General features: G+C 44.4%; 2 protein-coding genes across 2 annotated transcripts in view; one reads left to right on the top strand and one right to left on the bottom strand.

The window, feature by feature from the left end:
• Positions 1-9,675, bottom strand: part of LOC121592892 (chaoptin) — a 30,848-nt gene extending 21,173 nt beyond the window's left edge. Inside the window, exon 1 of the mRNA XM_041914768.1 lies at positions 9,200-9,675. Coding sequence (XP_041770702.1) covers positions 9,200-9,208 — 9 coding nt within the window. The 5' untranslated portion in view covers positions 9,209-9,675. The remainder of the gene's footprint in view (positions 1-9,199) is intronic.
• On the top strand, positions 7,800-9,185 carry LOC121592896. The gene is made up of 2 exons (XM_041914784.1): positions 7,800-8,007; positions 8,079-9,185. The coding sequence occupies exons 1-2, from the start codon at positions 7,834-7,836 to the stop codon at positions 8,421-8,423; spliced, it is 519 nt and encodes a 172-aa protein (XP_041770718.1). The 5' UTR covers positions 7,800-7,833; the 3' UTR covers positions 8,424-9,185.
• Positions 9,676-14,918: the final 5,243 nt, after the last annotated feature.

Genomic DNA, 14,918 nt, shown 5'->3' with positions numbered 1-14,918 from the left:
GACACTAGTCTTATATAACTTGGCCGCTTGTTTGGAGGATAGAGTTCGTGCTCGCGAATATGAAGCGGCGAAGCGGTGGAATTAATACTTTAACTCACACACACACACACACACACACACACACACACACACACACACACACACACACACACACACACACACACACACACACACACACACACACACACACACACACACACACACACACACACACACACACACACACACACACACACCACACACACACAACACACACACACACACACACACACACACACACACACACACACACCACACACACACACACACACACACACACACACACACACACACACACACACACACACACACACACACACACACACACACACACACACACACACACACACACACACACACACACACACACACACACACACACACACACACACACACACACCACACACACACACACACACACACACACACACACATACACCTACTTGGAGCGATTGCATCAGAACTGTAAGCCACTCATGGCCACTGCTCTGCCGGAGGAAGGTGGTGTTAGATGGGCATGTATCTCTCCGCTCCGCTCCAACGAACATAAATGCACATACACATTGTTGGTTTGGTTTCGGTTTCAGCAGCGCCGAACACGGTACACGCAGTCACGGTTCCACATAATTTACATGTGTGGAGAAGGCGCATAGCAAAATAAATTTAAAAGAATCAGAAAAAATATACAAAAATCGAACCACGTTCAGTATTCGTTCGGTTTATGCTTCCTCTTGAGAGGGAAATTCCGAGGGACGTTTTAAGACAACAGAAAGGCACAGCTGGGAGTGTTGTGTCCTTGAACATTCCCGCCAGAACGTCCCGTAATCTTCTTTCCCAACACCGCAAGCAGCCCAAGGGGTTGGGATAGGTAGGTGGTAAAGCTAATGGTGGCCGTACACGAATAAGCAAACCGCTGCGAAGATGGGTAATTCTTCTTTCGAACTCTTCTTGATCTAATGCCGTTGGAAATGGTGAAATTGGGAGCCTAGCAGGAAAGGGGCACTTTTTGGAAGCATTTTATTCTCACCCCTTGGGCCCTGGTTAGCCGATGGGGCGAATGGAGGAACTAGGGGGGGGGGGGGTGTTCGTTTCGCGCACAACGAACACGCAACGATCCGAACTCGGAAACGACCCCCGATCGGCGAGATACCGCGTGGGAGTGGTACGTGCTGGAGAGTGCGGCAACCATATTTTGAGTACCTCCCGAGTAGAAGTAGGAAGGACGAGGTGGACCGAGCAAGATGCCGTACCGTGGTGGTTACTGTTACAACCATCCTGCACCCGCGCTCGCTGTGTGTTGAAGTTCTCTTTTTTTAATTATCATTGTACTTCGCTTGCTGGCTCGGTACAAAAGAAATAACAACAACAACAACAACAAACCCACTGGGGAAGCACGACCAGTCAAACGGCCAGCCTAGTACTTGAAGACATCAATCGGGGCAGAGTTGGCCCAGAGTGTGCACTCGGTACGCGCTCTATCAACAATCATTTAGTGTGGCAAATTGAAAGGCGAGCGAAAGTAGCGGCACTTTAATGGCACTAGGGAATGGGTGGGCGAGGCCAGGTCGGCCCTAATGAAGGTTGCTTCAAATAATGGACTGCTCTGTCTTCAAGAAAATCGGGCAGCGGTCGAAAATTACGACGACATCATGGTCCGAAGACGGGAAACATGTAGAAGCAAACTTGATGTAGAGCAAACAATCCTTTCCCCCTGTCCCTGTCAAGATATCATGTCTGCCAGGCCGAAGTGATTGCTGCTAGTTCCTAGCACAAAAGCGTTTTTCAGGGCTGAAAGTATAGTTTTGCCCATCATGCTCTGCTAGTGTTGGAGAGATCGTACGACTTCGTGCAGTACTGCTCGAACGAAGCGTTACCCCGAGCTTGAGATCGTCATACGCGCTTGATCTCCAGCCATTGCGCAAACGATGGGGGCGATCCGCCTCCACACTGCAAAACCGTTGCAGCATTTCATACCAAATACAGCGTTATTGCGGAGGGCTCGGCAAAGCAACGGGCGCGGGTTCGAGGGTCGGCCGTAAGAAAACCTCTACTGCGTTGTCTGCGGTCTCCCCATTTGACCGCAGCTGGCACGGGCTGGAACCAGTTTTCCGCTGCTCGATGCCTTTTAGAACTTTGCCCGCAACGCATCGGGGTGGTTTGACGAAGGGTTTTGCCGTACACATTGCCGTATTACCCCCCGGGACAGGGGAATGAAATCTGAATCTGTTGGAAGTATAGTGGGCGGTAGTTGGAGAGGACCCAGAAGAAACCAGGTCACTGGATCTTCTGGTTCACTCGCTCTGTTTCGCTCTGTTTCGCTCTTTCGCTGGACCACGCGCACGCTAAAGATTGTCGGGTTGTCGTACCCTTTCCAAAACTCACCCGCAACCGGCTCACCGACCGCTTCCCGTGCATCTGCGAAGCTCTGACTGGCTAGCTGGCTGGCGCTACTAAGACACCCACAAGCGGCCAGAAGGTACAGGCAGAAATAACTACTCATACTAACATGCACCACCCAGCAAGGGATGCCTGTTGCACGGGGTCAAAGCAAAAACCAAACCCTATCGCGTCTTCTTTCCAATGCTCATCTGCTGCTCGGTTTCTTTTTTTTCGATAGCGTGCCTTTCAGTGTATGTCTGTGTACATTGGGGTTTTGTTGCGGCAACTTGGGCTCGTGGGTTTGCTTTCTTGCTGGAGCATCGAGAGATGCTGCTGCTGTTACTCTACCATTCTCTCCCCCTCCATCACCCCAGGGAACAATAGATGGAAATCGCGATCACACACCCGCGTTGATGATGATGATGTCATATTCAACGCTCTCCACGTTTTGCAGCCAGATGTTCGCTACCGGAATGCCTTTGCCACCCTCCAGCTTCTTGCTGATATCGTAAGTAATCTCCTATACAAACATACACACACATGAAAACACCAGTTGTATTCGACTGCAGCACTCGGCTGCATTCCAAAATCAGTTGTAAATATTTATTCTTTAGCTTATATAGCCCCAAATATACGTCAGGCCTGACAGGTTCGCTCCACCGAACTGGCTACGATTTTGAACGAAGCCAGTAATGGGCATAGCGAATTCTAATGTCAATTCCAAATCATTCCTCTCCGATACCTCCATCGCAGGGGGAAAAATCGGGGAATGTAGTCTTAAAATAGAAAAGTAACATGTACAAAACACTTATCTTACTTCTCGTATTCAAAGATCACGTGTGGGCCGGGGACCTTGGTACGATTAATAATCGCGGGAAGAGGAGCTCCAAAACACCAAACAGAGCTCGCCGACAGGAACAAACAGACGCGCCAGTAGCGTTTCGGTTTTGGGTTTAGCCAATAGGCGGGCAATAGACGGGCAACAGAAATACAACACAAACTACGGGAACTCCTCTTCAAGGTCTTTTATGACGTCCCCATTACAAGTCTGACGAGGGCGAGTGTGCATTTGGCTGCTATATAAGGGCGTAGGTGTAACGATGCGTACCTTAGTTACGCACCGACGACCACAAGTTCAAGCAAAGCTTAGAAAAGGAGAATGGCAACCACCGAAATTTACAAAGCATTGTATATGAATGGGTTATTAAGCAGAAATAATAACTTTCGAGACTAAGCTCGTACATTTTCGAACAGTTTAGGTAAATTGCATCAGGATGACTATTCTATTGACACATAAATTTGAACAAAATCGGGATCCAATAGGCTTGGGATGTACTCCCAATTCAATATTAATCGTGATGAAAATACTTGAGAGCCATGAAAAGCGGTAGAAAGGAATCGTGAGCACACCGTCATCAATGACATTCCATTTTATGCATCTCCCGTTTTATTTGATACTTCCCATTTTCCCCCATCCCAAACAAAGCATATCAATAACTTTACATTGGATTAATGAAAGTCCTGCTGCTGTTGGTTTGTTTTTTGCTTCTTTCTCCTTTACCGACACCATAGCGTGATGTTTGATGCTCAAGCATGCCCAAAGCAGCTATGCGGTCCGTATCTAAATGTGAACTAAAACTGTGTCTCCAGTGAACAAAGTCTCGTGGGAGTTCAATTCCGTGCAGCGAACACACATCCCAGCCGAATCATTCAATTTCTGTGGAGCCAAATGCTCACACTGTAGAGCTTGGTACCCTTGTAGTGTGCTGCTTAATTGAAATGAATAGCGAGTTGATTCTGCCAGCCTCAAGGTTCATCCAATATCAATTTAATTAGCAGGAAGCATTGTAGTGAGCGTTGACTGCTAGCTGAACAAGGATTAGCGCGCAATTTGGCGGTTGTTACTGTATTGGAATTTCAGACATCTAATGCGTGAAATTCACCAGATTTACAGTGCAGAGTTCAGGGTACGCTAAAATCGTTACATTAGGCAAGACGATGCAAACATCTGGATTGCTACGCGGCCATTCGTAACATCTTACTTTAGCTATCTGAATCTATAAATCTATACCCATAAGAACGAACCAGGGAAGCGCATAAATGCAAACCTCTGAACGCTGGAGTTCGAGCGCAAGCCTCACATCACTCTTGGGCGAACTAATTCAATTAAGTGTGGTGTATCTTCTTTTCCGTCATTTCCTTGCTCTTTGCTCTTTCCTCGCTATGTGCTATAAGGCAATATCTTGATCACGGTCTTCGTGTTCAAAGAAAAGGCCACATTTCCTTGGACACGAACCAGCAGCTTTCCCTGTGTGCAAATAAGGTGTGCCTTCGGGTAGATAGTCTTCCCATCATATGCTAGGTGGTACATTAATGCCTCAATAATATGGTATTATCAGTAACGCTTTTTGGTATCCGGGGCCGGAAGCAGTGGCCGTATTATCGCGAGCCTTAAGTATACCGTGATGCTACTAGAGCGTCTAGACTTTGCACTATAGCGGAAAACCTCCCACCTTGATACGCTGCCCAGCGGGCTGAGTCATCACAGGCATCATGTTATATTGCTGTCTATGAAACGGGTGTGCGCGCGCGCACTACATTTAACGGCATTGAGTGTGATAGACTTGGAAAATGGAAATACTTTCACTTGCGAAGAGTAGTACCATGCATACCCACAAGCGGAGGGAGCACCATCTTATGGTATGAAAAAAGGAACGATGGTCGTTGAGTGCAAACCAGGTCCCCTACCGACCCAATCGAGGATCCTGCAGCTAAACCTAGAGGGGTAGTGCATATTAATGTCCTAATTAAATTACCGCTCAGCACGGCACGGCGTACCGCTGTACTCAGGCCTTAAGGGATCTTTTAAACCACCAACACGGAAGGTAGTAAAAGAAATTATTTGAAGCACTTGAGGATTTTGTTGTTTCGCCTGCATTAAGCAAGGGGACAGTACAAAATGAGGCCATCATGGGTGATGGGTGCCTCATCCTTACGTTTTAATTGCTAAACCATCTGCATTAATACGCTACTACCATATGGTAGAGTCTTTGAGAAGGATGTTTCTAAAATAGCAAAGAGTTTTATGAAACTTGCCGCTAATTAGGGTATGAAGGGCGGATTGAAATATTAGTGAGAGTTGCAGTATAATGAAGCAACGGGAAGACGGCGATTAAAAGTGCGATGTTTGCTATGGAACCTGTTGATCGATATACAACGCGCCGTGCCGTGATAGGTGTGGAAACTAACAACACTGCGGTTAGCATTTTTGCTTACATTAAGATGGAGTGAGAACTTGATTCGTATAGGCCAACATAAAGAAATTCAGCCCCCTGACAAACCAGGGAGAGCCTGAAGTAGTCTGAAGTACTGCAAGTATATTCATGCTGAAGCAATGATCTACACCAACTTGTAGCATTTAATCATCAATCTACCAAATTTGTATGTTTGTGTTTGTATGTATGTATGGAAAGTACAGTCGTCAACTCGTACGACTTAACAACATGCCCGTCATGGGTTCAAGCCCCGAATAGACCGTGCCCCCATACGTAGATCGCAGGATATAGTAACAATAAGTCACTGTCAGGCCTTGATCGACAACGGTTGTTGTGCCAAAGGAGAGGAAGACAGAAAGTAGATTGAGAATCTTAGAAAGGGACTTCTACTTTTGGATTGCAATAACGAAACTCTCCATCCTTTAGAAATGACTGTACTTCGTCTAAAATGTTGTATTCACCTTCATGTGGAGGGCAAAACTTGAAGTACAGCTAATCCAAACTAATGCTTTAATGTTGAGATGAATAGTAATGACAGTCTCTAATTACTTTGACTGCAAATTGCAAAAACCGTCCCTGAATCTGGCGATGTATTTAGAATAGCTTTCTGAGTCACTATCACACCTGCTATTAGCAAGTAAGAAAAGGTAGTTTAGTCATCCACATCTTGTCTACGTCACTCAGTTCTGGGCCCGATTGTTTTTTTGTTCTTCTCTCTCTATCCCACTCTCTCTCCCCTCCACCTCCTCTCCCACTCTCTCTCTCTCTCTCTAGCCCTTTTTCTATTTGTTGCTGTACAATACCCTACAATACACTAAACTCAACCCAACCGTGTCCACGAGTGCCAACTGTGGGTCGATCGCGGTCAGCAGCTATTTCCCTCTTCCCATCAATCTCCCTCGGAGGGTTGAGCCGGAAACGGAAACCCTTTGTGCTGTCAGCTTGGGTGATGGTGGTTGCATATTATCTCATACTTCCCACCTCCTCCCCCCTCCAATTCTCTTCTTCTTCCGTCACTTTTTCCAACCAGCATGCAGATTAATGTACCTCTATTGTACTTCAGCTTTTTTGGGATGTGCATTTTGAGAGGATCGCGTCATCGTTCCGATTCTCCGATTTGGCGATTTGGGCGGGAAAAGGGCCAGAGGTGGTGGGCACGTAGTTTAGAAACATGGCGTCTCCCGTTCTGGCAAGAGTTATGCAACAACAACACACACAAACGCACGGCAAACAAAAGCACAGTGACGTGGCGTTACACGAGCAGCCGAAGCTGAATGCCTTATTTCACGTTCTCGTTTTTTTGTGTTTGCCCCGTCCCCACCACATTGTCGGTTGACAAAGTGTGTTGCGGTTTTCCAACGCCAATAATGCCATATGAAATCAAATCATCAGATAACGCTAGGTCCCATTGAGGAATTGTTTTGAGAACATTTTTCTTTGCATTCTTTGCTAAACCTACAAAATGTTATAACTAACCAACGTGGACAAATTCTTACCTCCAACTTTAGTCGTCGTTGTACAGTACTGCCACTTTTTACCCGAATTACTTCCGTTGGGGTTAGTGGGACAATGTTTGAATAATTTACATGGAAGCCCGAGTCTCTTCCTTTGTTTTTTTTTTTTCAGAAAACTGATTGGAGCGACATACAACTGCAACATAACAACAATCGATCTTCGTATAACAACAAAATTAGTGAACTGATCAGTGAACTGCCACCTTCTGCCATCGTCAACTGCTACACAGTACCTCGGTGTGGTGACTGTTCACCACGAACCATCATCGTATATAACCTTCCCGAGAAAGCTTTAACCAATTTAACTGCCACACTGCACAAAAGCGATAATTGCATCAGGTGTTAGTAGTACTCAAAACGAACTCCAACTCCAACCAAGTAAGCTACAATGTAAACTAACATTTGTTTATCTTTCATCTCATTAGAATGAAATCTAAATACAAATTAATTCTCTCGAATTAGTATCTTTGTGAGCAACGATCTATGTTTTTTCTTCTCGGTGAGATTAGATTCTTATCTATGTGTACCTTCTGCAACCGACGGAATGATTTCGTGTACTAACTAAAACTAACCCTTTCCAATGCATAACGATTTCTCTCGGCCCAGCCTGAAATTTGCTAAACCTGATGCGTGTTCGAAACCAAGGTGAGCAAATATTCAGGTGTGTCGACGAGCGGTCACATTCGTCGCTCCTCCTTCTGGGGGTTAGTTTGGTTATGCAGGCATACAGGCACACGGGCACTAGGCTTCGTGGCTCCACACCTTCGGCACCGAATGGCTTCCTGTACGCTGATGACAATGTAAGTTAATTATCCGCAGTGCTAAACGATATGAAAATATTATTAACTGCATTTTTTGCCATTTTTTGCAGACTAACAGTACATTAGGTGTGGCGCACCACCACTTGAAAATGTCATCAGAGATCTCATGTTTGGTGGGGGAAGCACGATTATTTCTCATTTACTATCCAAAGCAAAGTTGTTGCCCAGGTACAGCACGCTTCTTGCTGCAAGTCACCATTGGACCATCCAGCGGAGTGCTCAAGTCGGCAGCACCGGTACCGCAAATAGCATTCCAATTTCCTACTTCCTGCCACCTTCTGCCACCGTCACCTGCTACACAGTATCTCGGTGTGGTGACAGTTCACCACGAACCATCATCATTCGGATATAACCTTACCGAGAAAGCTTTAACCCCCGCGCAGCGGACGGAGTAGACATTCAGTATCTATAGATTGGAGAACGACAAACACCAAGTGGAGGTGTGGGGAATACTAGGGCAATATCACATACTGTGTGTTAGGCTCCAGAAACACCCGTTCAAGCTAAAATGTTGTATTGCACGCAACGCATGCAGAGCGAAGACAGGCAAAAGGATGTTAGAAAAGTAATTTCCGCTTTCACTATCTGCACATAAAGCATCGAAGGCACTAAGAACGAGTCCAGCAATGACTGTCACATTTTTCAGGAAAAGCGGATTTTAATGCCACGTGCTTCTGCGTTGATACTTCGTTGGAGAGACAGGACGTGGAAATGTAGCTCACGCTCGCTCAAAAAGGCAAAAGAAAACCGATTAACACACGCCATGAACATGACTCCATCAACTATCGATCTTCAAGTAACGGCTCCACTATCTCACGCACATTACAGGATTCGACAGTTTCGCTTGGAATCCACGCCTGTCACAAAGTCTCGTCCGCCATTGGAAACAAGGCCGTAGGGGAGGCAATATCGACGCTACGACTGTGCCAAATTAGATTAGTAAAGGCGTAATTCAATTAGAATAGCAAACGTCGAAGTATTGTTTCGTAGTGTAGGGGCGTGAAAGAGTTTTTTTTTTTTTTGAGACATGTTAACGCGACGATTAGAATCCGAAATTATTCATTTTTTGGCTACATTATACTTAATCGAATACATAGCACATGAGCTGCGAAAGAAATTCTTAACAGGATGCTAAGCGTATAGTCAAAGGAAATATAAAATAAACACCAACCCGAGCCATTGAGCCGTTTCGCTGCGTCGACGATCCAGCTGTTCTGCAACGTGGCGGTTGATTGATCGCAGCAGCACTAGAGCACACCGTGTCACTAATCCCGGCGCACTTTGTGTTGTATATAGCGAACAGAAACCCAAACTGTCCGTATGCGAACTCTGCTGCTGTAGCTTGATTGTTGATGGCAATACGGAACAACAAAAGAAAGACGGTTCACAACTGATCCGCACACGCGGATCCAGTAACACCTGGACCAGGAGGTTAGGTTTTCGACACTCGCGCTCTCACACCTGTGAACGACCCTGCGTTTTGTTATATCTTCAGGTAACGTCAGGCGACTCGACCAAACTGAACCAACACTTTGACCGTTGGGCAAATCCGGTGGCTACCAGTAGGTGACGACCAGTTGCAAGCCCTTTTTTGAAAACACCAACTGCCGAGATCACAACCGGACAGGTCCGCGTTCGATGAACTAATAAGCTGCAATGGGCGCACTGGGCGAACTACGCGCGCTCCGTTGTGGTCATCTACGTATACGTTCTGCCAGAACCCCCGAAACCCCCCAAACCGAAATGTGTCCCGGGAGGTGTGTGTCTGTGTGGTGCCTCTGTCTCTCGCTCGTGGTGTGCGGTCTTAATCTAATTATCTATGCACTGCCGCCTCCATATCGCTAGGCCGACTTTGTTTTACGCTTCCCCCGGTGCGGAATGTCCCCGGGTGTCTCAGGCGTTTCCCCAGGACTGGAGTGGAGCGACACACGTCGTCCAAATTGCTGAAGGACGAGCTCGGTATATGAACTTCGAAGGGTGATGCAAAAAATTGGAGGCACCCCCCGGGCTGGCTAACTAAGGCTCAAATACGCAAAACAAAAAGTATTCCGTACCCTAGATGGCCGAAAATCCTCAATCGAAGCCAAGTAAGTCGGCAAGTACACGTATACGCTGTTGCAAAGTGCGCGCGTGCGCTCGTACCCCCATTCTAATTTACTAATTTTTCATTTGCTTAACCTATTCCCCATCTTCCACACTCCGGCATGCTGGTAAGAGCGAGCGCAGAGTCTCATAATCTTCGGACCGAATCCGCCCGCGAAAGGGCCACTAATGAACGGGAAAAGAAGCATGTGTGTCCGTTTCAGCTACGGAGATTCGCCGCTTAGCAGCAGTAGGCACCCATTCTGCCACCATGGGGGTTGTTAGTCAATTAAAGAAGATGCTCTCCATGCACTAGGGCGGACCTAATGCATACTTTGGTCCGGTTAGATTTTTAACCCCGCGGGGCAATCTTTAGAGTTTAATTGTAATTAGACACAATTTAGGTTCTATGGAGAACTTTTTTTTTATTTTCTTGTGCACCAGTGCCAGTTTCCGTGTCGAACTTCGAACCAAGGGTAACTCTAAGAGATCAGAATGATCCATAGATGAGTGTTTCAGTGCAAACTACAGATGTAAGAGTCACACTCTTGTTGTCTATATACATTTTTTATTGTAAGATGATCTGAAGCAGAGTCCGGAGATATATTGTTGCACTGCTAAATCATCATCCTAGCCTAGTAAAGACTGACGTAAGAATAGGTAGATTACGTAATCTTGGTCAAACAGATCAGTCTTAAATCGTTTTTAAATTCATTCGTATGTCATGTTTAATTTAAAAAAACGAATGTTTCAGACAAATTTTTTACAGTATCTTTTAGAGACTTGCACTACAGATGATAACATATAATGTCCAGAAGTGTACATTGTGCAGCATTTGCAATAGTAAAGTAATGGCTACCTTGGGTAAGCCGACACGCATAGCACTCTTCTGCAATAAACTCAGCACAGTACAGTGTGCCAAACCCTATAAGCTTGTGTACCGTCAGTCAGCAGACATCCGAACCTGGACCAACGCAACGTTCCTGCCCCAAAATCCAATCAGGCATTTGCAAGGATTCTATAAACGGATTTACTGACATCCGACACCTCCTATAGCGAAACCGAGCCAAACGGTCTCTTCGACTTGCTCGATGGGCCGCCCTCGAAACAGAAAAATAAAGCAAACTTCCAAGTAGCAGAGGCTAAAAGTACCACCACCACCACCAACTCCGACCGTTGTAAGAGATCATTTACATGCGAAGGCTCGTGTAACAAAACATCTAGCTAACCACTTCAATCCTCACTACAGAGAGCGTACGGAGAGAATTTGCGACTCCCGTTGGGTGAGGTTGCACACGTCAGTGAAACTTGATCGACGCAAGGTTTAATTCGTTTCGATGCGGTCAATTTGCTGATCGAAGGAGGGGGGGGGGGGTGTCGGGAGGAACAAACACTAAATCGATGATTCTAATCTGCTGTTACTGTTAACGCTTCTGTGTTTATTTATAAGTCACGCAACAAGTAAAGGAGAGGTGCACCAGAATCGGAGATCACTTCTCAACAAGGGAATAGAGTATCGGCTCTAGAGAACGCATAATAAAGCTAATAGATGCTTTAAACATGCTTCTGAAGTAGTTTTTTTTATAGATTATCTCCACAATATTGTGTCACATTCAATCTATTTTCCTCCTTCAAGATATAAAATCTAGTGAGATATATGAAAGGACTGTAAACAGGACACTTAACGAAAAATGTGAACTCTTTTCCTAAATGTGTTTGATCGGATTCCGCCAACAAAGTAGATCTATTTACAATACGTCCGGGTATTTACCATACGTCTAATATCATCGTAGATGCAATACGTAATGTATCGAGTAGCCATCTACAGATGCTGTAGAGTTAAATCAATAGGCGGCGAACAGGATCTCGTTAGAGCTTTTCGTTTATGTTTTAAATTTTAGCATAACAATAAAGGCATTTCGTGAAAAGTACAGTGATTTTATTTCCCTTCTTCATAAACTGTTTCTATCCTTGTCCGCGTGCCCATTGCAGGCACACGTACACATCACATAAACACACACACACACATACACACACATACACACATACACACAGAAACAATCCTTTGCACACCTTCCATTATAAACCAACGCTCCAACTTGCTAGGATCATTCTCAATCTCAATGTGTTTTATCATTCGCTCTCCTCCGTCTATTACTAATGCCTGGTGCGTGAAATTCTTCGCCTCAAGCTGGTTCGCATAACAGTTTCCTACCTGTTCTTATACGCCTGTACTTTATGTGTTTGTGTGGTTTAAATGTGAAATGTCTGTTCTTTTCTGATTGATTGTGGTATGACATATACTAGATACGTGCACATCTGCATCTTCTGCTAGCCTCGCGCATGGGTGTGTTTGATATTTTGGAGCAATCGATACTCCTGTTTACGTCGTTGGGGGAGGGGAGAGTCGTTTTCAACCGGCTCTTCTCCCTTCTTTCTATAATCTTCTTCACTGACCCTTGCCTATCACATCCTCAGCTCAGCTCCGGCAGTCTATCCTTAGCAACAGTGTTTGTTGATCTCTTTTATTTCTTGTTTTAATCCCTGTAGCGTCACCATTTGATTCATTCGTTTAACCTTCTTCCAGTGTTATTTTTTCTTCCACTTTCTACTATACCGGAAGGTGAAAGTCGATTAAGTTTGCTATATGATGTGAATCAAATCGCTGCTTCTCGCCTTCCAGTTTCACAGTTTTATCGCAACGTCGTACTAAAACTCGCACAGCAGATTGAAAAGCTGTACTATGGAGGATTTTTTAAAATGATTAGTCATTATAGGATACATCTTACACGCTAGTAGTATTCAATTGGGTGCCTACAAATATTACATGTTTAATAAAATTATGTGGTACAATATAGCCCGCCCTTCCCTGCTCTTTCTCTGCGTCTATATACACACGTTACATCCAGAACCTATCGCTACCTATTGTTCGATCTATTGATATAAATGTTCACACATCACTTTTGCGGCTGTGTGATGTGCAACATATTGTATGGTGTTAGTCTGCTTTTCCATTTAATGATTTTTCTCTTGCCAACATTAATTTTGCATAGTTTTTATACATTCATCGTGCAACGCTTTTTATCCTAGCGTTTGTTGCGATTTCAGATACGCATCCGCGGTTTGGTCAAGTTATGTTATTATGTTAGTTATGTTTCTTCTTTTGATTTTGCAGCGTCTTCTAGATCATGATGACACTTACAAGGTGTTTTCAATCAAGTAACCGAAAAGTTCAATCGCTTAGGGGATTGTTCACTTCCACAGTGTGCTTGCAAAATTAAGTAAGTTAAGCTACAGTTTTCTGAAACTATGAGAATTTGTATTAAGCGAGTGGCATCCAGAGTGTTCAAAACTTTGCACGTAACCGCAAAAAACGACAGCGCGTCTTTCGCGCATGCGTAAAATTCCTACAAGCAAAACTTAATACAGAAAACATAGATATTTGAATTTTTTTACACGCATGAAAATCACGCTTTCGTGAATCTAGCTGATCTAAATCGCTTAACGCTGGCGGTTCTTCGTGGGTTTCATCAGTCAACTGTGGCAAGGCAAAAAACATGGGGCTGAAAATGATTGAGCTTAAGTAAGAACATAGAACGAAAGACCGAAACATTGCAAAGGGCCACATGAATGATCAATAAGTTAGAGATAAAAAAAGCTTCAAAATAAATACTCCCAGTACATATCACAAAACACATGAGAAATTCAAATATCAAATCCTGGGCAACGGGCTCTGAAATTCATTCAAGGAGTCCTCAAAGTGTTATCAACAATTACGATAGATTTTCAAGTTGAAATTCCACATTGGAAAATTTTAAGGCAAGTTTCAATCTACAGAATGTCCTAAAAGGGCAAAGCTTCCAAAGGACCAGAGTGGCGCCATAAGTAAACTTTGGAGGTACTGTTGCTTCACCTAATCGCATTTTTTAATTGAAACAATATATATAGAGAATAGTGCTCATAAAGCTCATTCATTTACGGCCTCATTTTCTTCGCCTGCAGATGCTATCACCTCTTCACAGAACTGTTTGCTATGTACAATTATCAGTATGTCTCCTCCTCCCACTAGCTTGCCACAGGTTGTCTGTTGTCGGTGTAAACAAACTATACAATTCACTAAAGCGCACTTTAGTTCGGTTTAACAAAATCCGGAAACGTTATGTCTCACTCTCTTTCCCTATTGGTAGCGATTCATTGCTTCATTCCCTCATTTTCCTATCATTACGTATGTATGCATGAGCGAGTATATCGTATACAGTGCACATTCGATAGTCCGCACACCTTCTTGGATTCGCCCTTTTCATGAGATGATGACTGCGATCGGTTAAATTTAATGAAATATCAGCCAGCAGTTAAATATCTAACTTTTTTGAAAAATGTCAGGCTTTTCTGTAAAAAAAAAAACGTGAACATGTATACCGCATACCAATTCACCGCATACACTCATGAAGCTGGAGAATCCATTACAGACTAGCGAATGTGACACTGTGAAGCAAAAAAAAATCTAAAATATCATCTAAACACTAACTCATTTAAAATCGTGTAACCGAAGGGCTTGCATCGAAGCTACCTACGCTACCTTGGCGTACACCGCTATATATGGTGCACATAATGAAAGCAAAAGAGCTTTTTGTAGATCGGAATACCAGGTATGTTTATTTTTATGTTATGGAGCTTGCTGGGGTAGTGGGTGGGCTGCAATGAGTGGTGCCCGAAAGCACACCAAAATGCACCCCGTGTTACTGTGCACTCACTTCGTTTGGGTGCGAATGGAAATGATTCAATAAAATAGGAGCTTCTCTTCCTCT

This window comes from Anopheles merus, chromosome X (genome assembly GCF_017562075.2).
Source record: "Anopheles merus strain MAF chromosome X, AmerM5.1, whole genome shotgun sequence".
NCBI lineage: Eukaryota > Metazoa > Arthropoda > Insecta > Diptera > Culicidae > Anopheles > Anopheles merus.
This window is presented reverse-complemented; position numbering and strand designations above follow the sequence as displayed.